This window comes from Heterodontus francisci, chromosome 20 (genome assembly GCF_036365525.1).
Source record: "Heterodontus francisci isolate sHetFra1 chromosome 20, sHetFra1.hap1, whole genome shotgun sequence".
NCBI lineage: Eukaryota > Metazoa > Chordata > Chondrichthyes > Heterodontiformes > Heterodontidae > Heterodontus > Heterodontus francisci.
The window spans coordinates 29331456-29357608 of NC_090390.1; the positions used below are offsets into that span (position 1 = coordinate 29331456).

Consider the following 26153-nt stretch of genomic DNA (forward strand, 5'->3'; position numbering starts at 1 on the left):
GGCTATCCATCCTCGGCAATGGTGTCAGCTGCCTGTTCACAGACATGGCGCCATTTTAAAAGGGCAGCCAGCCCTGCCGGCATATTTAAATTTTAAAGAAACATCCCCCAAAAACTAAATAAATACATTTCTTATGCCCCTTTCCCACCCCCCCATAATAATTACGATAACTATTTGCCCCTCCTCCCCCAAAAACACTTACCTTTTGCATCTGACCTCCTCCCATCCAACTGTGCAAAGTTTAAGGTTGAACCCTTCCCACCATCCCCTACACCCATTGTGTGTTTTTGACCCTGTTCCACCCTCCCCCCACTCCTGCACTGATAAACCTACCTCCCCCCTCCTCACCAGTGTGGCACCTCGATTCCCTGGATGGGGAAGAGTGCCAGCCGCCTTGTGGAAGATCAGGGCGGCCCCTCAAGATCTCAGGTAGTGTATTTAAATGTATTAACTTTATTGATATACATATTTAAATTATGGTCCCGTTGCGGGGGGAGGACTGCTACACAGCTTCGCTGCCACCGGGAGGATCAGGCCAGGCCCTGCCGGCATCAAGGTCCATGGCAGGCTTCATCTGGAGCCATCTTCAGGCACCTCCCGCCACAATCATGACATCAAGGGCTTTTTAAAATCCAGCCCTGTGAGTCACCGAGCAAAAGTGGGCTTCAGTCAGGCCAAGGGTAAAGCAGGTGCCAGCTCCCTGGAGGGTGAGGTCACGGACGAGTTCTGCTGCAGCAGACTCAGATGAGGACTTTGATTGGATATCATGCAGAAAAAGCCTGATGGCATGCACACCAAAATGCTTGGTGCATTGACTAGCCTGCCGGAAAGCCTGCTATCAGTGTCAAGGAGTATGGAGTAGACGGGCTTGAACTTGGCACAGGGCTTCACGCAGAATTTGAAGCCATCCCTTTCAGTGTGGAAATGGTGATGAATTACAGGAGAGAACTTGCGGACCCGACCATGATACAGCTGATGTCCGATATATTAGCTTCCATTGCAGCACCAGCAGAAGCCATCCAGTGTCTGAGTGCCGGCATGGCAGCTTAGGCTGAGGTCATGACATTTCAGCTTGCTACCATGCAGGCTCAGACTGCGGTCAGCATGGCTGCAGATACCAGTGTTCAAAGGGGCTCTCAGGGTCTCACAGCAGTCCAGCAATCTGCCTTCTGACAGGTTAGTAAGATTGCTGAGTTACCTCCTCAGGAGATTGGCAGTGGCTCTGTGGAGCCTGAATGTGTTGTCCTCATTCAGGATGACGGCATTCATGCTTCCACCACTGCCATTCCACCAGTGCCTTTGCTTGTTGCCTGTCAGCCAGCCAGCCCAGACTGTTGCTGCCCATGCCAAGGTAATGCAGATTGAAGTCGGGCCTTCTAGGCCCAGAGCTGCTTGAGGACATCCTGCAAACTGATCTGCATTCTCCTCCATTGAATATTGGCAGCCTTCCACCAGCAATGCTGCAGCCACTGGGGTAGCACTGTGTAGGAGCACTAGGAGAGGCAAAGGCACCTGCAAGACAGGCACCAAGATAATGCAGAAGGGTGATTAGTTCAGTTTTCTATGTATTATTGGATGTTTTGTTGCATAAAGTTGGTATGAAATGGTTGTTTTGTGGTGGTATTATTTCAGAAGTTTAGCCAAGATAATGCTGTGATGGTCTGTAACTGAAGGATGGTAAGGTGTATGATTCTTGCAGAATACGGATCTGGGGTTTTATTCCGGGTAACCTGTGTCACATTAGGTGCTAATGAACAGTGCTTTTGGAATGTGGATGTGTCGCCTGATTTCTCCTCTTCTCCTCCTGAGTTCATTGCCAAATCCACGGTGACATGGTGGTTTCCTCATGATTACCAGATTGTGGAGAATGCAGCACATCGCCATGAATTAGGAGGACTGCTTCAAAGTGGTCAAGCCAGCAAAACCTTGGCTTCAGCACTCTAATCATCTGCTCAATGATGTCTCTCGTGGCAGCACTGTTCTCATTATATGAGTGGTTATGTTGCTTAGGGGAGTCATCAGCCAAGTGTAGAATGAATATAAAAACAAGAAATGCTGGAACCACTCAGCAGGTCTGGCAGCATCTGTGGAAATAGAAGCAGAGTTAAAGTTTCGGGTCAGTGACCCTACTTCGGAATGAATAGCCGTTTTCACCCAGCATCCACCTTCTGCTTTGACATAGTGACTGAAAGATTGCTGGAACAGTGGACTGGTACAGGATAAATACATCTTGGCTGCTGCCAAGAGTGTGGGCATTCACCAACATGATGTGCTGGGTTTGGTCACACATCAACTTCACATTGAGCAAGTGGCAACCTTTGTGGTTACAGTGCATCTCAGCATTGAGATGCAATGCCCGAAAAGCCACATGTGTGCAGTTGATGGCACCCTGCACCATGCGGAAGCCTGCTGTACTGCCAAAGCCACATGCACGTTCCTCCTGCTTCTTTCTATTCAGAGAGAAGACAATGAAGTCCCCTCTCTTGGCATACAAAGCCCCTATTACCTCCCAGATACAGCAATGGACAGCGAACTGTGAGATTTTAGCCTGTTTCAGCCTGGAAGGATGCTGATGTATAGATGTTGAGGGTCATGGTCACCTTCACTGCCAATGGCAGTCCCATGCTCGCATGGGTCTGAGGCTGCAGATCTTGTTCCAAAAGGTGGCAGAGCTCTGTGACCACCTCCATGAATCACAGATGGCAAACACACTTGGTTAGGTGGAGATAAGAGAAGTACCGCCGAAAGACGCAATGTGGGTAAGGCTCCTTTTGAGAATCTTTCTCCCACCCCTCCTCCTCCCTCTGCAAGCAGCTTCTCTTATTCTTTGCTGCCTCTGCACCGCCTCCCTCTCCTGCTGCAGCCCAAGAGGGGCTGCTACTATGGCACCCATAACTGGTAGCAAGCAGAGCGCTCACAGCTGTTGCAGTAGCAGTCAACTCTTTCCCCACATGCAACACCAATCCCTGCAGTCTTCACCAAATTCAAGGAACTCCCCCCAGTACTTCCAAATACTGAAACAGAGCCAGCGTGCGTGCAGTTCTGGTCTGAACTGCATGCAGTTCTGGTCGCCACATTACCAAAAGGATGTAGATGCTTTGGAGAGGGTGCAGAGGAGGTTCACCAGGATGTTGCCTGGTATGGAGGGCGCTAGCTATGAAGAGAGGTTGAGTAGATTAGGATTATTTTCATTAGAAAGACGGAGGTTGAGGGGGGACCTGATTGAGGTGTACAAAATCATGAGAGGTATAGACAGGGTGGATAGCAAGAAGCTTTTTCCCAGAGTGGGGGATTCAATTACTAGGGGTCACGAGTTCAAAGTGAGAGGGGAAAGTTTAGGGGGGATATGCGTGGAAAGTCCTTTACGCAGAGGGTGGTGGAGACACGGGCACGATAGCGTCTTTTAAGATGTATCTAGACAGATACATGAATGGGCAGGAAGCAAAGAGATACAGACCCTTAGAAAATAGGCGACATGTTTAGATAGAGGATCTGGATCGGCGCAGGCTTGGAGGGCCGAAGGCCTGTTCCTGTGCTGTAATTTTCTTTGTTCTTTGTTCTTTGTTCAGTAGAAAGCCATAAGCAACTAACCTGCATTTTGGATACGGATGCCCGTAAATAGTGCTGGTTGGGTTCTTAATGCTGCTGAACCCATGGTCAACTGTGCGCATCTAAGAGAAGGCATTAACTAGAGTGGAAAGGTCCAGAATGGCAGGTCTGGCATCAAATCAGTGTTACATTCTAACTAACACCACAATCTTCTTATTTTGCATACTTCAGGCTGAATTTTATCATCCCTCTAGGGACGGGCAGGGAAATGCGGGGGCCCATAAAATAGCGAGGGAAGATGGGGGTGGGGGGTTGGGGCCTTCCCACTGCCATTCAGTTTTGTTAGGGGCAGGGATGGCCGAGGACGGCCTTCACGCCCTGAGGCCGGTTGAGGCCCTTAAGTGGTCAATTATAGCCACTTAAGGGCCTCTTCTGCCACCGCTGGTATTTTATTGGCAGCTGGTGGGAGCCCACCACATGGGGAGGCAGCCCAGTAACACCAAGCGGTCTCTCTGTGGACTGGTGGGAAGGGCCCTTCTTCTTGGGAAACCTGTGGCCAACGGAGGGCCCTGGGCTGCAAAGACTGCCCCTGTGCCAACACTCCCTCCCTACCTTCTACAACCACCCCTTACCTCTTGTCAGAGCCTGCCTGACTGGCCCCAACGAGTCCACACCCCACTTATCTGCACTCCAGGGCTTGAGCGTTACTTCCTCAGCAATTACCAGCTGGACCTAAAATATAATAATAAACCTCTTTCAAGTTTAGATGTGTATCTAGTATACATCAGTTGCTTAGTGGCTAATTCTTTTATAGGCAACTGAAAGTCACTACAATTGAGTCACGGTATAGATGTAAGTATTTGGTCAAAAAACATTGTGCTAGAATTAGCTGCCAGTATAACGGTGTGTTATATGCACTCGCCATTATTAATGTGTAATTTATCCAGCAACTAGTGGCAAGGGAGAGATGCCCCATAAATTGCAAATTGCCAAACGATTGTGGACTTTGCCATTAGCCTCATGAAAAGGGCTGCTCCACTTCAACTCATCATTAGTTTCAAGAGCGTGCTGTATTTGCACATTAATCGCCAATTAAATAATCATTGCAGAAAGTTAGGGCTGGTATTTAATAGCATAAGTACCTTTTTAATGGCAAGATCTATTTTCCTGCATTGCCACTCAACCTCTCTGGCGCAGAAAGGGAACAAATGAAACTGTCGAGTCTGATTTCTGGAAGTAGTAAATTGTTAGAGATTTTAAAACTTTAATAGTTCATGTTTTTTTCCTACTTTACCTTTCTGGCTCTACTTTTTCTCTTTCCCAAACCAATTTTTCTTTCTCTTTATTTCTCTTTCTATACCCGATATAACTTTAATTCACACTAATTCCCTCTTCATGGCTCCTCTGTTAATTTTTCAATCCTTAAATCTCATTGGTTAAGGAGACAGACTGTTAGTACCATTTTTCACCAAGTTCCAGATAACCAGTTGATCATTATCAGCTTTCACTTCCAGCAAATTTTAGTGCAAAATTTTTTTGAGCTGAAGGGTAAGGAAAAAATCTAACTAATGGACATTTTGCGAGAGTTTCCATTCTTATAAACTCTGGGCCAAGGTTTCAATTCCAGTTTTCAAATCCCTCCATGGCCTTGCAATTCCGTCCCTCCCAACCCCCCCCCCCCCACCCCCCACCATCTCTATAATCTTCTCCAGCCCCACAAACCTCCACGATGTCTGCACTCATCTAATTCTGGCCTCTCGAGCATCCTCGCTTTTAATCGCTCCACTGTTGTGCCTTCTGTTTCCTGGGCACTAAGCTCTGAAATTCCCTCCCGACAGCTCTCAGACTGTCCCTCTCTTTCCTCCTTTTAGATGCTACTTAAAACCTACCTCTTTGACCAAGCTTTTAGTCCTGTCCCTAATATGGCCTTATGTGGCTCAGTGTCAAATTTTGCTTTATAATGCTTCAGAGAAGCACCTTGGAATGTTCTAGTTCATCAAAGGCACTATATAAATACAAACTGTGGTTCTATTTGTTTTGGATTGTTACCAACTAGATTTGCCAATATGCTTAATTTTGCACCAAGTTGAATTTATTCATTTTAACAGTTCAATCAATACAGGTACCATATGGCAATGGATAAAAATATAGGAAGATACAGGACTGGAAAAGATCATGATGGTTCATCCGGCTGGGCCCAGTGTCTAGTCAAAGAAATATTAGGTTGGATGTTATGCAGGCAGCAGGGGTCCCAATGCCGGGCCAGAAAGCCGAGGGGAACCCTGCCTCAGAATTTTGGGGATCGCTGACTGCATTTTACGGCACTCAGGCAGTTAACTGCCTGGTGCTGGGGTCCCCATCCCTTTAATGATGGGGATCCTGCCTCCAACAGCTGTCAGCCAATCAGAGGGCCAGCAGCTCAGCAGTTTCAGCAGCACCATCAGGAGCAGTAGCCACTGCTGGTACTGCAGTAGGCCCAGAGCTAGGAGCAGCTCGGGAGCCTTGGAGTGCAGGTCAGGTGGGGCAGGCTTGCCAGAGCCTATCAGGCAGGCTCAGTGAGGGGATGGGGGCTGGTTGTTGTGGGCAAATGGGAGGAAGGGGTGCTGGCACAGGGGTGGCCTCTGCTGCCGGGAGCCCTCTGTGGGCCACAGATTGCGTAAGCAGGAGTTCTTCAACCCCTAGCCCATAAGGAGGCTGCCTGGTTCTAATGGGTGGTGTCCCAACGTGGTGGAGGGCCCCCCCGCCGCTGGTAAAATGCCAGCAGCAGCAGGAAGATGCCCTTAAAGGGCAATTAATTGGTCCCTTAATGACCTTAATTGGCCTCTGGGTGGGAAGGCCGTCCTCGGACTTACCCACCCCTGAGAAAATTGAATGGCATTGGGAAGCAGACGGGCACCCCACCCTCCCCCCGGTCTTCGTTATTTTATGGGTCCCCACGCCTCACTACCCATCCCTAGAAGGCTGATAAAATTCAGCCCATCATATCCCATGTTATCGCTCATACCCTTCCATCAATCTTTTCTCCAGATACTTAACCAATTCTCCCCTGAATTTGCTGATACAATCAGCTCCCAATGCTTCCCTTGGCTGTATATTCCACACATTTGCCAACTTCTGCATAAACTGAATATAAACTGTCTTGTCGTCCTCCCTGTGGACTTCATGCATTTCACGCTGAATATAAAAATGGAATAATTAGAGACATTTCATGCTTGAATTAGAATTTTTGTAACTAATGTCTAGATCAGGAATTCTGTACAATAGGACTAATTGTAACGTAATTTTGGTCATCAGCCTATTATGCATGAATTATACTTAACTGAAGTAAATATTACCACTGTTTCTTCGCATCTGGGTGTGCAAAACATAATTGAAACTTGAACTAGGAATGAGTATAAAGCATTTTTAGTGTCTTTTTAAAACATCTCTGGAAAAATTAGTATAGTTTATTTTGAGACCAATTCACACTGTTCAAATTTACATCAATCTATCTCTCTTTCCATCCTACTGTGAATCACACTTCCACAGTACGATTTACAGATATGCTTTATTTATTATTCTTCATGGACAACTGAATGTATTCTAGCATGACAGGATTGTTGATCCTTTGAGATATCTATCCTTGCAACATGTAGTAGTCTTTTCTGCATTTTTATTATGTCCCCATAGTTTATCTTTCATTCAATTTCTCCTATTGTCAACATCAGTCACATTGGTGATGCTCCTGAGCAACTATACCATTTTTGGTATCGTTATATTTGGGCCTGTGGCCTGACCTTTTTATTTTGATAAACTTGCAGGTCCAACTCAAGTGTTTACTTAATCTCTTAATTTATGCCACTTCCTGCCTGACAAATCTGAATCCAGTGCCTTTAACAGACAGGACTTGTAGTGATTTCCAATAGACGTAACTTCATATTAAATAAATGCTATTAAAAAAATTCTGAGGGAAGTCAGGGGGAAGTAGACAGCAGAAGCTTGAAATTTAGAGTAACTGAAATGGTGACAGCATCCTCCTCGTCAACAGGTAAATATCTGAAAAGTCAGCTGATAATCTTCATTTACCTTCTTCCTGAAGGGAAAACTGATGAATATAGTCAAGGCTGTTGGACAGATTTTTGATCTACAAGGGAATCAAGGGTTATGGGGGACCAACAGGAAAATGAGTTAAGGTCGCAATCAGATCAGCCATGATTTTTTTGAATGGCGGAGCAGGCTCGAGGGGCTGAATGGCCTGCTCCTGCACAAATTTCGCATGATCTTATGCTCTTTTTCTAAACAGACTTAGTGGGTTCATAATATTGATTTAAATCTGCTCGCTCAGAATTGATCTGTACTGTTGTTCCAGGACAGCAGTTGTGTAGAGATGAGTCTGACAGTTGTAAAAGGCTCAGATATCAATGCAGTGATATTTGTACTGCTAGTAAACTGCTAGCAGCATTGGTCCTGAGCCCCATGTCAGGAAGAACAATCTTGACTTCCCAGAGGCAATGGTGATGGATAGTTTGGGCCAGAAGCGAGTGAGTACCCATTGCCAACTCACTGGATATTGCCAACGTTTAGATCTTCTGAGGCAGGTAGTTGAAATGCACACTGTCCTGTCAAATTATATATGTTGAGAAGACCATCATCCTAACTTTCCAGGATTTCCTGGGGATGATTTTCACTTTCAGCAGTGGTGGAAAGCTGGAGGTAGCACATTGGCTACCTGTTGAGCGCTCCACTCGATTTTCCTTTTCAATGATGTCAATAAAGTCAGGAGAGTGTTTAATGGGCAGCAATCCACTACTGCCAGTTTTTGGCCATCACTGAAAATGAAAGTTATCTCCTCGCCATCCAAATTTTGGCAGCCACATCTATTCTGATTGCAGGTTGTTTAATATCAGATTACAAGATTACAATGATTTAAAAAGTTCATGGAACAGATTAGACAGTTTCTATTCTATATACTTGAGTCTGGGGTGGGGTGGGGGTCATGGATTGTAACCTCTCTACCATCAGGAACCTTAATTTCCACTTCACTCCCCTTCACCTCCCGAGCACCCTCATTCCCCCTTGCCCCACAATGTATCTTGGTGCTGGTGGGCAGCCCCCAGAACCCACGATTTGACTTGCCCGAAGCCAGCAAGCTGTCTTTATCTGCTCATTTCAGGCTTGTAGGCTTACAGCTGGCATGGGAGAAACAAATGAGGCCTGACAGTTAAAATAGCCCAGGCCTCAAAATGATGATGTTCAGCAGATTTGATGCTTGTTCTGCCCTTCCCGTCAAACCAGTACTCGTTCCCAGTTAAAATCCCCCATAAGCAACAGTCACTAAATGCTTTGCATTGCTAACATGCAAAGTTACAGTGAAGTAAGATATGGATTTATGCCTGTGATCCTTAAAATCATCAAAATCCCAGTTTCAAGATACCATGCAGGGAAAGACAGAGTGGAATCTAGCTGCTGCTCCATAAAGAGTGTGGGACATTAAAGGAATATTGATCTTGAAAATACCCCTGTGTGTCTACTAATATACATGTGTACAGTTTAAAAGGATGTTAAATAAGTACATGAGGGAGAAAGTAATAGAAGGATATGTTGATACGGTGAAATTAAGTAAGGAGGGAGCAGGCTTGTGTGGCCATAAACAGCAGCATAAACCTGTTGGGCTGAATGGGCTGTTCCTCTGCTGTAAAACTCTATGTAAATTATGTATCAGCAGTTGCAGTAGCAGTGGCTGCATAGTCGAAGTAGACTGGGGAAAAGAGTTTACATCCTGCAAAGAAGGATAATTAAATCAAAACCATTGTCAGTTATTGCAAAGGTAGAAGTGATCTTTCATAGATTGATCCCCAAGATTCCTCATTAGTCAAGTTGGGAGTAGCTGCCAGGCAGAAAGGGCATGTACCTATCTCTGGGAAAGGGGAGAATAGTCATTGGGTAAGTCACTGTGAACTGTTTTCAATTAAATCTAGAATGGGAAAATTCAGAATTTGCTCTTCCTGAAGAAAAATGTAACTGAAATGATTAAAATGTTTTCTGTGATGCTTCTTCTGAAAAATTCTGAACTGTACTATATTTCCAAATCAATCTTCTAGTGTATTTCTTGTTGGATTCATTTCAAAAGGCAGTAACAGAATGTGGATTAACTTGAGAAGCTTAGAATCCAATGCATGCAAGTCAACAAAGCAAAGAGAGCAAATTGAAAGAGAATTTTAGTATTTTCCAAGGTTTCTAAAAATGGCGATTGGCTGAGATAAACAGTAGAGAAAGCTATCACTCTTTTTTAACTGGTTGTAATGCATTGATATTCTGAGAGCTACATTGGAATAGCTGATGAACCAGAAAGCTATGAATGTTCGAATAAATTTATGTGTGTATATTAAAGAAGAATATTTACAGAATGCATTATGGACATTAGTTCAAACAGCTCTAAGTAATCCGACCTTGACATAATTCACTAGAGGGCTTGATTAATTGTTTCAATTTTTCTGCTTGTGATTATGCTGGGAAGTATTTGCAGATTTCCAAAGGTGCATTATAAATGACTTTCACATGTCACTTTGAGAGTGATAACAGCTTTATCTTGCCAACTGTTCCAACAAAATAATTTCTTCAGAATTAATCGCAAATTATTATTATAATAGCTCATTAAGATGTCGCAGGATGCATAAATTGTTTTCAAAGTTTATATATGCCTTCAAATGGTGATCTGTAGAGAACGAGCATTGTTGAGCTTAGATTTTCTTTCCTTAGACTTCCACTACAACTGTCAACATCGTGGTTACTGACGTGAATGACAATGACCCAACCTTTGACACCATCTTTATTAAGAACTTTACTGTCTTGGAGGAGGAAGCAAATATCTATGTGGGTCAAGTCAGGGTAAGACAATTTGAATTGTTTTTGGGAGAAATGTGCAGGCTGTAAAATGTTGAAATGATTAAAATGCATTCCGGTGCTCCTTCCATATAATTCTGAATTGCACTATATTTTCTAAATTAAATTTTTAGCACTTTTTCATGGTAATTTGTATCTCGTGATTAAAATGGTATTAGAAATTGAAGCAGTTAGTAACAAATGAGTACATGGGCTGAAATTCCATGGTGTGATATTTCTTGTGTAGTTAACACAATTGCATGAATTTTTTCTGCTTACTGTTCTAATAATTTTTTTTTGTTAAAATAATAAACAAAGAAGACTTTCATGCAAGCACATTAATCAGTGCATCACAAACATTGTACTTTGGAATTTCAACCAACAAGGGAATTCAGATAAGATTCATGAACTAACACTGTGACTGGAAGTATTTTTAAACATGACAAATATACTCTGCAGCGTGAGGTTAATTTAATGGGCATCCTTCCTGATTAATCTTTTACTGCATTGGGCACCACATTGCACTCCGTCATATTCAAACCAGTAAATAAATAAAACAAGTCACATGACAGTAAGAGAGTCTCTCATCACCGACCATGTACCTTCCCATTTAAAGCCAGCTTCACTGTGGAACTACCTGCCTTCAAGTTCTACCTAGCTTGTAACTGCATAACAAATCTACATTCTGTAAAGACCAATGCCACACTGATAGGCATTCTATTGCTGCAGCTAGTTCAGAGTGTATCACTTGATCTCCGTTCACGCTCCGTATGTCTCCTCCTGTACTGGGCCCAGTTCTGTGCTCATGATGAATAGTAAGAGTGATTGTTTTACTTTGGAACAACAATGGTATTCTGTTCAGCAACATAATGTATTATGTGCTCCCATTTGTTCCTATTATATTGTAGGCTTACACTAGGTAGAGCTTTTAGCTTGGAGCAAAGGGACAAGTTTACAGTGCCCCATTTGCCCCACTATCTAATTATAAGAGAGAAACTGTAGGTGATGCAAAATTAAGATGACATGAAACTACCATTTTGAGCTATTTTTATATCCCCTGCCAAATCTTAAGCTGATTCTGGGCTAGCTTGCCTTATTAGTTCAATTCTTTTATTTTAAAATGTGAATTATGGAAAATGGGCCATCACTATGTCAACATTGGGGCCTTTTTTTCCCTTTAGAGCTCCAAGCCGTGAGCTATGTACAGATCTTACCCCTTTCAGGAATTCAGTCCTGAATTTCCAATATACACATCTTCTGTGAGAGTGATAAAAATAAGATTTACCCCTTTGTTGGTAAACCCAGTGCAATTAGTAATGGGGATAGAAAGCTGGGTAAAATCAGTTTCTGATAATTTGCCATTAAGTAGTAGCAAGTTAAGCTAAAAATACAGAATCATGTCCAATCTTTCAAAAGACAGATGGCAACAATTGACTATTGCATTTAATCTGTTCAATATGAGATCCAAAATTCCTTGGCTGCATTCCCTGTGCAGAGCCTTATTAGACAGACTTGTGGGCAGGGATACCCTAGCCTTCATTTTCTGTCTTGTGCTCACCGACAGTGAGACATTTGCTGGAAGGTGACACCTTGAAATTTCAGCCCTGTAATCTGGAAATTGCTAACAGTGATTTTAGCTTGTTAACCCATGGTTGATAGCTTGATTAAACTAGTATTTGTTGAAGTCTGTGTTTTTCTTGGATTGTGAGGTTCAATTTCTGAATTCATCAAAGTAAAATGTGGTACTGTTTAATAAGTATGGTTGAAATATTTTTTTAATGAATATATATAAACTGAGACCATGATGTTAGTTGCATTAGAATGCATAATTTTTCCTTTCCATTTTTAAGTTTATACTTTTCCACAAGCTTTTCTCTGAATTATTTACACACGTTTTATCACTTTCTTTACATTTCATTCCATTATTCTCTCAATTTTTATGATCTCATTCCATTTACCTTTTCCCCCTCTTAGTTTCTTCACTTTCTGCTATCATTCATTTTATACAGAGAATTCTGAATAATTTACCAAGGTACTGAAATACTAGAAGTTGACGGTAAAAGAAACGTAAGGATATATATTATTGGGCAAGATCAGAGGGTAGAGTGTTACAACATTTACATTTACCCTTTGGGCCAATATTCTGCTTTCCTAACAAGTTTCACCAAGTACCCATAACCAGTAGCCTCTGAATGGAGCAGTGCAGACAGAATCAGGGTGAATAACAGTGATACTGACATACCTCAAGGATGTAAAAATGTCAAATAGAATCTGAAATGGCACCAAAAGTGAGATTATGAGGATTACCTAAAAGATCAAAAGAAGTGTATGTCTAATTGACCTGCGTGGATCTGAAATGCACTTCAACCAAATCTGAAAGAGGTCTTAACAACTGGATTATAGAGCATAAATGTTAAAGAAAAAAAAAGAAACAGTGGTAAAATATCTATTAACTATTAATTATACAAGGAGGATTTTTGTTTATCAGTAATCAAGTAAACAAAGTGTTATTTCAAGAGATAATTGTTTTCCAATAGTTTTGTCATGCTAATGAAGGGAGTAATGATGAAATATGAAATGAACTGGAGGAATTATGAAATAAATGTCAATTGTTGAACTGAACCGCAAGAAAATGGACACACCTGTGCCACAGTAAAATGGAGTAGAGGTCAGGTGACCCCTTCTGTATTGTCAATGCACACATTTGTTTGTTGAAGACGAAACGCATTGAGCTGGATTTTATGAGCTCGCCGCCGATCCCGGCAGAGAGCTCAAAAAGTGGTGTCTTGCCCGTGCAGGCTGCACGCCAAAGATCTGCCACGATCTCAAGCATGGCAGCTCATTTAAACAGCCGGGGCTGCCTGCTCACCCCCTCAATCACGTGGCGGGGGCGGGCTCTCTGTCCCCCGCAATGGAATCAGATGCATGTGTGCAGGCGCTGAGGCCATTCTTAAAGGGAAGCCAGCCCAGGCGGGATATTTAAATTTTTAAAGTGAACCCCCCCCAAAATTAAATGAAGTTCCAACGCCCCTTTCACACACTCCCCAATAACAATTACATTAACTATTTGCCCTTCCTCCCAAAACATTTACCTTTAACAACTGATCTTCCCCCCGCAAACTGCACAAAGTTTAAGGTTCAATCCTTCCCACCATCCCCTACGCCCATTATGTGTATTTGACCCCATTCCCCACCCCCCCCCTCACCTTATTGAAAATCCTACCTCCTCCACCCCTCGCTACCAGTGTGGTGTCTCATTTTGCTGGATCGGGATCTGAAGGCATGGGAGTGCCAGCCCTCAAGATCGCGGGTGAGTATATTTAAATTAATTAATTTTATTGATTTGAATATTGTAAGTGTGGTCACATCGCCCAGCAACAGTGGGGCATCACAGAGCCTCGCCGCTACTGGGAGGATCGGGCAGGGCCGGGCCGGGCCTTGCTGGCGTCGATGTCCATGGCGGGCCTCATCCAGAGCCATCTCCAGGCCCCATGCTATGGATCATGGCGTCAAGGGCTTCTTAAAATCCAGCCCATTATCTATGTCTGAATTAGCTTTGGGGAAAAAAACACTGAAATGGAAAACAGCCCATTCCATGCTAACATATCTGCAGGAATGGAGCTAACAAAAACGTTACAGATGGACTGACTCCGAAGCCAAGGCCAAAATAATAGGTGTGAAGTAACACCTATTTATCAGAATGAACCACATTCAGATGCAATCATATAACAATGGTTCCCATATCCTGGAACATTGTACAAATCACCCTAGGAGAGATAGCCCTTAGTCACCTGGCAAACACTCCAACCTGACAAGTTTCTATCTTAAAAGATTTCTCTCTGGAGAGAGAGAAGAGAACAGTCAGAGAAGGTCTTCCACAGCCAGAACAGCTGTGAGACAGTTCCATCTAAGCAGGAGCCTTGCTGATAACACCTTTTCACTACCGCAGCAGAGAAACTGTAAGCTGACTTTGGAATTCCCCCACCTGTGAAATTGAACCAGGATTTCCACCATGGATAATAAGGAGCTTGCAACACTTCATCCTTTTTAAGCCAAAAACTTTCAGGCCTTTACTGTTGAAAGATTTCTTCCCAAAAAGTTTCAAAAGGTTTTCTTAAAACAACAAGCTCTTTCACCACAATTGAACTCTAACTGCATGCTACCACTCTACTCTCTATCTTTTCGTGTGTGTGTGTGTGTGTGTGTATGAGTGTGTGTGTGTGTGTGTGCGCGCACGCATGTATGTGTGTATGAGTGTGTGTGCGCGCGCGCACACATGTATGCGTGTGTGTGCGTGAATGCATGATTGATTGAGGTCATGAGTGATTGAGAACATTTTTCGGTTATTGTGAAAAATAAATATTTATCTTTCTTTTTTAACCCATGAGAAAACCTGTCGTTTGTCTATTTATTTGATCCTTAAACACTCAGAGCTGAATTTTGCTGAGCTCCTGACGTTGGGCTCCGTGGAGGGGGGGACCGGTAGATCACAGCAGTAGTGCGATCTTTGTGCAGTTGGTGGGGGGAGAGGTCAACTATTCAATGTAAGTGTTTTAGTGGTGGGGGGAAACGGGGCTACCATTTATTTTCTGTGTATTGGTGGGGGGGGGGGGGGGGTAACGGTCCACACATTTATGTACAGTGTAGTGGGGGGTGGGGGGTGTTCCAGGGTTGAACTTTGCGCTCTCTGTGCAGATCTGGCAGCCCTTTAAAATTGCCGCCAGCACCTGTGTAGAGGCGGCTGACGCCGTTGCCGGCATTGCAGAGCCTGCCCCTGCCACGTGATTGGTGGGAGTATGTGGGGAAGACCACCCTGCGCATGAAAATGAGCCGCTACAGGCTAGATGGCAGTGGCATGGCAGCGTGCAGCCCGTGCGTGTGGGCCACCATTTTTTCGCCCGCTGCTGCTCTTGGCGGCTGGAGAATAAAATTCAGCCCTCAGAGTCTAAAACACTTTTTAAAATACTATCTGCAGTCAGTTGAGAGGTGAAAAGTGGAAGTCGCCCACATCGCCTTCCATCTGTCCATAACAGTTTGATGTGAAGAAATAATGTTGGTTATGGTACTTACCAACATAGAACCCCGATTGCAAAACATTCTATTATTCGCCTTGTTGACTTTTTAAAACATTTATTCTCCAAATATGAGCAACACTGCATTTATTGCTCATCCTTATTGCCCAAAGAAGGTGGTACTTGGCATGTAAAGTAACTGCTCTACCACTGAATGGCTTACTAGGCCACTTCAGAATGAATTAAGAGTCAAATACATAAGCTCCAATTGTAACCCTTTCCCCCATAAAGGGAACATGGTGGGTATGGGGTTAAAATAGCAGTAGAGGACCTATTGCTGCTTTCCCTACACTCTGCCACCTGCCACCATTTGAATTGTGTACTTACCAGATTTAGCCAATGCTCTCAGCACAGGCAGGTGAGGACCTCCTGATAAATAGAAATCCCATGGGGTATTACTCTGCTCATTGTGTATCAGTTGTTTGATTATATGCTGATGGAGGGTGTTAATTGGGGTCTTAATTGAGCATTTATAAGCAGACACTTACTGAGACTGCTGAAGGTTTGAGTGAGGAGCTACATGTTTGAAATTATTTTACTCTGTACATCAAAGTGAAGTCAAGTAAAGATAGGCTCTATCATTATCCTTCCGTAACAAGCTCTCTGGAATTTAACATGGTAGCAGATAATGGTTGCCGAAAGCTGAAGGTTGGAAACAGGCAATTTTTTTTACATAGAAAATTAAAATCTCATGGGCTATTGTGGAAAATATGGCACAAAGCAAGTGTAAATTGTCAGGGTATGATTACCCTCTGATGTTCTCTGATTCTGAACCATATGACCAGTGGAAGAATGAAGTGGATATGTGGACATGGGTTACATCTCGACCAAAGAGGAAACAAGGGGATACAGAATGGAGTTACTGTAAGGGGTGATGCACAGTCAAATATAGAAGAGAAACAGAGTCAGTCTAGAAAGCAGAGGAAATATCGACCTGTTAAGCCACAAGTGAAAAATGCAAGGCTGGATTGCTATTTTAATGCAAGGAGTCTTACTAGTAAGGCAGATGAATTGAGGGCATTGATTAGCACATGGCATTATGATATTATTGCTATCACAGAGACATGGTTGAGGGAGGGGCAGGACTGGCAGCTCAATATTCCAGGGTATAGAATCTTCAGGCGTGACAGGGGAGGGGGTAAAAGAGGAGGTGGTATTGCACTGTCGATCAAGGAATCAATTACTGCACTAAGGAGGGATGATATCGAAGAAAGTTCCTCAAATGAGACCATATGGGTAGAACTTAAAAACAAAAAGGGGGCAGTCACTTGGCTGGGAGTGTACTACAGGCTTCCAAACAGTCAGGGAGAGATACCTTCTTCTTCTTCTTCTTTGGCCTCCTTGTCTCGAGAGACAATGGGTAAGCGCCTGGAGGTGGTCAGTGGTTTGTGGAGCAGTGCCTGGAGTGGCTATAAAGGCCAATTCTAGAGTGACAGACTCTTCCACAGGTGCTGCAGAAAAAATTGTTTGTCGGGGCTGTTACACAGTTGGCTCTCCCGTTGCGCTTCTGTCTTTTTTCCTGCCAATTGGTAAGTCTCTTCGACTCGCCACACTTTAGCCCCGCCTTTATGGCTGCCCGCCAGTTCTGGCGATCGCTGGCAACTGACTCCCACGACTTGTGATCAATGTCACAGGACTTCATGTCGCGTTTGCAGACGTCTTTAAAGCGGAGACATGGACGGCCAGTGGGTCTGATACCAGTGGCGAGCTCACTGTACAATGTGTCTTTGAGGATCCTGCCATCTTCCATGTGGCTCACATGGCCAAGCCATCTCGAGCGCCGCTGACTCAGTAGTGTGTATAAGCTGGGGATGTTGGCCGCCTCGAGGACTTCTGTGTTGGAGATACGGTCCTGCCACCTGATGCCAAGTATTCTCCGGAGGCAGTGAAGATGGAATGAATTGAGATGTCGCTCTTGGCTGACATACGTTGTCCAGGCCTCGCTGCCATAGAGCAAGGTACTGAGGACACAGGCTTGATACACTCGGACCTTTGTGTTCCGTGTCAGTGCGCCATTTTCCCACACTCTCTTGGCCAGTCTGGACATAGCAGTGGAAGCCTTTCCCATCCGCTTGTTGATTTCTGCATCTAGAGACAGGTTACTGGTGATAGTTGAGCCTAGGTAGGTGAACTCTTGAACCACTTCCAGAGCGTGGTCGCCAATATTGATGGATGGAGCATTTCTGACATCCTGCCCCATGATGTTCGTTTTCTTGAGGCTGATGGTTAGGCCAAATTCGTTGCAGGCAGCCGCAAACCTGTCGATGAGACTCTGCAGACACTCCTCGGTGTGAGATGTTAAAGCAGCATCGTCAGCAAAGAGGAGTTCCCTAATGAGGACTTTCCGTACTTTGGTCTTCGCTCTTAGATGGGCAAGGTTGACCAGCCTGCCCCCTGATCTTGTGTGGAGGAAAATTCCTTCTTCTGAAGACTTGAACGCATGTGAGAGCAGCAGGGAGAAGAAACTCCCAAACAGTGTAGGTACCAAAACACAACCCTGTTTCACGCCACTCAGGATAGGAAAGGGGTCTGATGAGGTGCCGCTATGCTGAATTGTGCCTTTCATATTGTCATGGAATGAGGTGATGATACTTAGTAGCTTTGGTGGACATCCGATCTTTTCTAGTAGTCTGAAGAGATCACGTCTGCTGACAAGGTCAAAGGCTTTGGTGAGATCAATGAAAGCAATGTAGAGGGGCATCTGTTGTTCGCGGCATTTCCCCTGTATCTGATGAAGGGAGAACAGCATGTCAATGGTCGATCTCTCTGCACGAAAGCCACACTGTGCCTCAGGGAGAGATAGAGGAGCAGATATGTAGACAAATCTCAGAGATGTGTAAAAATAATAGGGTAATAATAGTAGGGGATATCAACTTCCCTAATATCAGCTGGGATAGTCTGAGTGCAAAAGGCTTAAAGGGGGTGGAATTCTTAAAATGCATACAGGAGAGCTTTTTGAGCCAGTACGTAGAAAGTCCTACAAGAGAAGAGGAAGTACTGGACCTAATCCTAGGGAATGAAGCTGGACAAGTAGTAGAAGTGTCAGTGGGGGAGCATTTCGGGGATAGTGACCATACCTCTGTAAGATTTAAGGTAGTTATCGAAAAGGACAAAGATGGACCGGAAATAAAGGTACTGAATTGGGGGAAGGCCAATTTCAGTATGATAAAACAGGATCTGGCCAAAGTGGACTGGAAGCAGCTACTTGTAGGAAAGTCTACATCAGACCAGTGGGAGTCATTCAAAGAGGAAATAGTGAGAGTTCAGAGCCAACATGTACCCGTTAAGATGAAGGGTAGGACCAATAAGTCCAGGGAACCCTGGATATCAAGGGATATAGAGGATTGTATCAGAAAAAAAAAGGAGGCTTATGGCAGATTCAGAGCGCTGAAAACAGCAGAGGCACTGGAGGAGTTTAGAAAGTGTAGGGGGGGACTTAAAAAACTAATTAGGAGAGCGAAGACGGGATATGAAAAAACACTGGCGGGCAAGATAAAGGAAAATCCTAAGGCATTTCATTAGTATATTAAGGGTAAGAGGATAAGCAGGGAAACAGTAGGGCCCATTAGGGACCAAAGTGGCAATCTGTGTGTGGAGCTGGAGGATATCGGTGAAGTTTTAAATGAATACTTTTCATCTGTGTTCACTGTGGAGAAGGACAATGTAGGTGTCGAGATCAGGGAGGGGGATACAATAATAAATAGTAAGGAGAAAAGGGTGATTATAGACAAAATTTGCAGATGACACAAAACTGGGTGGGATTTTGAGTTGTGAGAAGGATGCAGAGAGGCTTCAGGGTGATTTGAACAACTTAAGTGAGTGGGCAAATGCTTGGCAGATGCAGTATAATGTGGATAAATGTGAGGTTATCCACTTTGGTAGCAAAAACAGGAAGGCAGGTTATTATCTGAATGGCTATAAACTGAGAGAGGGGAATATGCAATGAGAACTGGGTGTTCTCATACACCAGTCGCTGAAGGTAAGCATGCAGGTGCAACAGGTAGTAAAAAAGGCAAATGGTATGTTGGCCTTCATAGCAAGATTATTTGAGTACCGGAGCAGGGATGTCTTGCTGCAATTATACAGGGCCTTGGTGAGGCCACACCTGGAATATTGTGTGCAGTTTTGGTCTCCTTATCTGGGGAAGGATGTTCTTGCTATAGAGAGAGTACAGCAAAGGTTTACCAGACTGATTCCTGGGATGGCGGGACTGACATATGAGGAGAGATTGAGTTAGTTAGGATTATATTCGCTGGAGTTCAGAAGAGTGAGGGGGGATCTCATAGAAACCTATAAAACTCTAACAGGATTTGACAGGGTAGATGCAGGAAGGATGTTCCCGATGGTGGGGGAGTCCAGAACCAGGGGTCATAGTCTAAGGATACGGAGTAAACCTTTCAGGACTGAGATGAGGAGAAATTATTTCACCCAGAGAGTGATGAGCCTGTGGAATTTGCCAGCACAAAAAACAGTTGAGGTCAAAACACTGTATGTTTTCAAGAAGGAGTTAGATATAGTTCTTGGGGCGAAAGGGATCAGAGGATATGGGGAGAAAGCGGGAATAGGTTACTGAGTTGGATGATCAGCCATGATCATAATGAATGGTGGAGCAGGCTCGAAGGGCTGAATGGCCTGCACCTGTTCCTATTTTCTATGTTTCTATGTGTATTATAAAAGAGAGGGTCATAGGGAATGGAAGGGTCCTGGAAAGGTAATCATTTGTGATGGTAAGACAGTAGTTATCAAGCATGGAAATCAAACTGTTAAGGTTCATTCCTCGCGATTGATCGGGTTGATTACAAAATGTCAGAATCTGAGCAGTTGGTAGAAGGAAACAATCCACGTTGTACCTCAAATGTTCATATGTTGGTTGTGTTCAACTAAAAGCAGATTCTGCAATGTTTTATTGGTATCATAAAGGGAAATTTTCAGGCACCTTCATGATGCACATTGATAATTGCTTATGGCGTGGTACTGCGGATTTTGAGAAATGTTATTCATATGATTAGGGCAGAATTTAAGATTGGGAGTCAAGCTTGTGGAGCCTTTAAATATGTTGGTTTAGATATCAAGCAGATTAAGTCTGGAATACGTTTAAATCAACAATCTATTTAGAGAGTGTTATTCCCATCCTGGTTAATCGTGTTAGGTCATCACAGAAAGATGATGATGGGCTGAATTATATAAGCCTGCTGCCAAAATCAGTGGTGGGCGAAAAAATGGCAGCCTGCCCATGCAGGCCATACGCCAAAGAGCTGCTGCGATTCCAAGCACGTGGAGGGGGCGGGCTGTCTGTCCCCAGCAATGACGTCAGCTGCCTGTGCACAGGCACTGATGCCATTTTTATAGGGCTGTCAGCCCTACCAGGACATTTAAATATTTAAAATGAAATTGAAGTAAAATAAATAACTACATTTCTTTTGCTCCTCTCCCACACCCAAAATCAATTAAATTAATTATTGGCCCTTCACCCCCAAAACACTTACCTTCACAATCTGACCTTCCCCCCCACCCAAAACTGTATAAACTTTAAACTATAACCCTTCCCACAATCCTCTACACCCAGGAAGTTCATTTGACCTCATTCCCCTCATCCTGCATTGAGAAACTTAACCTCCTCCCCCCTCCCAACTAGTGTTGCGCCCCGTTTCCACGGACGGGGATCCGAAGGCATGGCAGTGTTGGCCAGCAGGGTAAAGATCACAGCGGGATTTCAGGAGGCGATGGGAGACTCATTAATTCAGGTGACTTAATTTATTTAAATATTGAAATGGCAGTCCCGTTGCCGGCAATATCTGGCCAGGCGTCGAGGTCTGTGGCAGGCCTCATCTGGTGCCATCTTCATGCTCCCCCCGCCACGGATCCCGACATCGAGGGCGCTATAGAATCCAGCCCGATATATTAAAAGCAGAAACTGAGGAATTGTGAAACTTGATTGGTCATTTAAACTAGTTGTGCTCTCAGACTAGGCCCGATGCTACTTTTGATGTGCTAGAGTTAAGCACAATGATGAAACATCCGAAAGTTGAGTATGTTTTAAGGACAAATAAAACATCAAAAAAACGAAATCTGGAGAAATGCGTACTGAAGTTCCCATCCTTCGGTGACCCAAAGAACATGACGCTACTAATTTTTAGTGATGCTTCACATTCTAATCTTGCTGATGGGTATTCGAGTGCAGCTGGTTTCATAATATTTCTGATAGGTAAAAATGGGAAATGTTGTCCTTTAGCTTGGGAGGCTAAGAAAATAAAATGAGTTATGAAAAGCACTTTAGCTGCGTAAACACTGGGTCTTGTGGAGGCAGTGGGTACGGGGGTCTATTTATCAAATAGTTTGTGTGAAATTTTGAACAAGGGACACACTGAAAATAGGATACCCATTGAATGTTCTGTGGATAATGGTTCTTTGTGGGACAATGCAGTGTGAGTGAGAAAAGACTACATATTGACCTTGCAGGATTGAAACAAATGCTGGAGAGAAAGGAAATCTCCAAACTTAAATGGGTAGATGCAAGTCATCAGCTTTCCGATTGTTTCACAAAAAGAAATACTAGTACAAAGAAATTGTCAAGGGTGCTAGAGGAGGGGCAATTCACAATGTAATACTTTGTGCCCAATGTGGAATTTATTTAGATTTATTTTGAAATGTACATTGAGCATATTAATAATTTGTACATAATAGGGAATTGATTGATTTGAGCCTGTTAATCCACATTGTATTATAAAAGAAAGAAGGGAATCTGTTAATTGTGTATCAAATGTTTAATTGTATGTAGGTGGAGGGTGTTTATTGGAGTGTTACTTGAGCACTTAGAAGCAGACACTTACTGAGACTGGTGAAGGGTTTTGAGTGAGGAGCTCTTTGTTTGTAATCCTTTTACTCTGTACAATAAATATGAAACGAAGTAAAGATAGGCTGCACATTATCCTTCCATAACAAGCTTTCTGGAGTTTAACATGGGGTCCCATGACATAATTAAGGCTCATCAGGATTACCATAACAGCTCCTGAGAAGCCTGTGGGTAGGGGCAGTAATCTGGCTAGAAATCTGGGTAGGTTCTACAATGGTCAGGCAAACTACTTCATAAGACTACCTCCTCAAGGAGTGAAGGTGAAAATTACCCTTGTAGGTTCATGAGGATTATTTGATGTAATGAATAATATATAATATATTTTAGTTATTCAGAGTAAATAGAATATTGATTTAAAAATAAATGAATGAATGAAATAGATTAAATTGCTTACAGAAATTATTTACAAACATTTAATTAAATTACATTTGCTAATGACTGTAATTGTAAATTAATGGTTTTTAATGTGATTTTAATTGTTGTGATTTGTTTCATTGCATATTGTTCCTGTGGCGAATATTTGTGATTTGGTGTTTCGTATGCATTCTCTTCTTTAAACTTGTAGTTAGTGTTGCATTATTTTATTTCTTGCTTAATTGTTATTGGCAATTTTTGCATTCCAATATCTACGATAGCTTTTTGGATTTTTGTGTATGAAGACTCTATTTATTTGTGTTTTGGGACTAATATCCTCACGGGGAGATTTGTTATTGCTGTTGGGGAGGGTTTAAACTAACTTGTCAGGGAGTTGGAAACCTGCGACTGAATTCAGATCGGAGAAAAACAAAGCTGGTTACGGGAAGTAGAAAAGCTGTGAATGAAAGTGGAAAGTAGCAGAAACAAATGCGAGAACCAACCAGGGTCAAAATACAGAATAGTGTGAAAAGGCAGAATTAAAGGCACCTTATCTGAATGTACGCAGCATTCGCAACAAGGTATGTAAATTGATGGTGCAAGTAGAAGTAAACAGGTATGATTTAATTGCCATTATGAAGACATGGCTGCAGGGTGACCAAGACTGGGAACTGAATACGAAAGAATATTCGACATTTAGGAAGGACAGGCAAAAAGGAAGAGGAGGAGGGGTAGTGCTGCTGATAAGGGATGGAATCGGTGCATTAGTGAGAGAGGATCTTTGATCGGAAGAACAGGATGTAGAATCTGTTTGGGTAGAGCTAAGAAATAGCAAGGAACAACAATTATTGGTACGAGTGGTTTATAGGCCACCAAACAGTAGTGGTAATGAATGGCATGGTATAAATCAGGAAATTAGAAGTACAGGTAGCAAGGGCAATGCAGTAATCATGGGCGACGCAAATCTACATATAGGGTAAATCTAATGAGCACCAATGCTGCGGAAGAAGAATTCCTGGAATATGTCTGAGATGGTTTTCTGGAGAAATCTGTTGAGGAGCCAACTAGGGAACAGGCTATTTTAGATCTAGTATTATGCAATGAGAAAGGACTAATTAATAATCTGATGGGAAAAGAGCTTTTAGGGAAAAGTGACCATAGTATGATAAAATTTTCCATTAAGTTTGAAAAAGATGTAGTTCAATCTGAAATCAGGGTCTTAAATCTAAACAAGGGTATGAGGAGCAGGTTGACAATGGTGGATTGGAAAAAGACATTAAAAGGTTTGACAGTAAATAGGCAATGGCCAGTATTTAAAGAATTAATGCATGGTTTTCAAAAACCATAGATTCCTTTAAGGCAAAAGAATCCAATAGGGAAAGTGAGTCAGCTGTGGTTAACAAAGGAAGTGAGAGATAATATTAGATCAAAGGGGGAGGCTTATAAAGTTGCTCAAAAAATGTCATAAGCCGGAGGATAGGGAGAATTTTAGAATCCAGCAAAGGAGGACCAAGAAATTAATAAAGAGAAAATAGAATATGAATGTAAACTGGCAAGAAAGATAAATATGGATTGTAAAAGCTTCTATTGGTATGTAAAAAAGAAACAATTAGCAAAGACATTACAGGCAGAGACAGGAGAATTTATTTCTTCTTCTTTTTCTTCTTCTTCTTTGGCCCCCTTGTCTCGGGAGACAATGGGTAAGCACCTGGAGGTGGTCAGTGGTTTGTGAAGCAGCGCCTGGAGTGGCGATAAAGGCCAATTGTAGAGTGACAGACTCTTCCACAGGTGCTGCAGATAAAATTTGTTGTCGGGGCTGTTACACAGTTGGCTCTCCCCTTGCGCTTCTGTCTTTTTTCCTGCCAACTGCTATGTCTCTTCGACTCGCCACACTTGAGCCCCGCCTTTATGGCTGCCCGCCAGCTCTGGCGATCACTGCCAACTGACTCCCACGACTTGTGATCAATGTCACAGGACTTCATGTCGCTTTTGCAGACATCTTTAAAGCAGAGACAAGGATGGCCGGTGGGTCTGAAATCAGTGACGAGCTCGCTGTACAATGTGTCCTTGGGGATCCTGACATCTTCCATGCAGCTCACGTGGCCAAGCCATCTCAAGCGCCGCTGGCTCAGTAGGGTGTATATGCTGGGGATGTCGAGGACTTCTGTGTTGAAGAATTTATAATGGGAAATAGAAGGGTGGATTTTACAGACCCCCTAATGTCAGGGTTTGTGGAAGGGGGTGGAGCCAAGAAATGCCTCCGGGAGAGGGCCGCCATGCACTCCGACGCTAGGAGGGCCCAGCCCGATATTGCCGGTGGCGGCGAGGCCTCATGGCAGCCCCCGCCATTTGGCAATGGGACCCCATTTACATATTTAAATAAATGGAAATGAATGAATTAATCATACTTCTGTTGCTGTCTTCTGTCCCACTGCCATCTTCTTGCCGCTGGCCGGCACTCCCAAGCCTTCAGATCCCTGTACGGGGAAAGGAGGCGGAACGCTTGTGGGGAGGGGGAAGGAGATAGGTTTCTCAATGTGGGGGTGGGGGAACGAGGTCAAAGTAACATCATTGGTTTCGGGGATGATGGGAAAAGTTTTTGGTTAAAGTTTATGCAATTTGGGTGGGGGGGGTGGGGGGGTCAGGTGGACAAGGTAAGTGTTATGCAGGGGAGAGGGCAAGTAATTAATTTAATTGTGATTGGGGGTGGGAGAGGGGCAGAATAAATGTATTTAATTTTTTTTCATTCACTTTGGCTTTAAATATTAAAATTTAACCGTAGGACTTAAAGCCCTTTAAAAATGGTGTCAGCACCTGCACAAAGGCAGCTGACGCCATTGCTGGGGACTGACAGGTGTCACCCTCCACATGATCGATGGGGGTGGGGGGTGGGGGGCGGGGAGCGGGTGGTGCGGCCCGCCCCGGCTATCTAAATGAGCCGCTGTGCTTAGGATTGCAGTGGCGGGTGACGTGCGGCCCGCACGGGCTGGCTGCCATTGCTTTCGCTTCTAAAATTCAGCCCAGAGAAATGGCAGAGAAGCTAAATAATTACTTTGTGTCTTCTTCACGGAGGAAGTTACAAGTAGTATTTCTGAAATAATTGAGATCCAAGGATCTAGTGAGAGAACTGAAAGAAATTCAGATTAGTAAAAAAGTAATATTGGAGAAATTAATGGGGCTGAAAGTTGGCAAATCCCCGGGACACGACGATCTTCACCCTCGTATTTTGAAAGAGATGGCTGCAGAGATAGTGGCTGCATTGGTGAACATCTTTCAAGATTCTATAAATTCTGCAATGGTGCCTGCAGATTGGAAGGTTGCAAATGTAACCCTACTGTTTAAGAAGGGAGGGAGAAAGAAGGCAGGGACCTACAGACCTGTTAGCCTGATGTCGGTAGTAGGGAAAATATTAGAATCTATTATAAAGGATGTGATTCCTGAACACTTGGAAAATAATGGTAGGA

The 26153-nt window shown here is 43.5% G+C and overlaps 1 protein-coding gene across 1 annotated transcript in view; it reads left to right on the forward strand.

The window, feature by feature from the left end:
* pcdh15b (protocadherin-related 15b) overlaps positions 1-26153 on the forward strand; it is an 843531-nt gene that overhangs the window by 480176 nt on the left and 337202 nt on the right. Inside the window, exon 20 of the mRNA XM_068053265.1 lies at positions 10288-10416. Coding sequence (XP_067909366.1) covers positions 10288-10416 — 129 coding nt within the window. The remainder of the gene's footprint in view (positions 1-10287; positions 10417-26153) is intronic.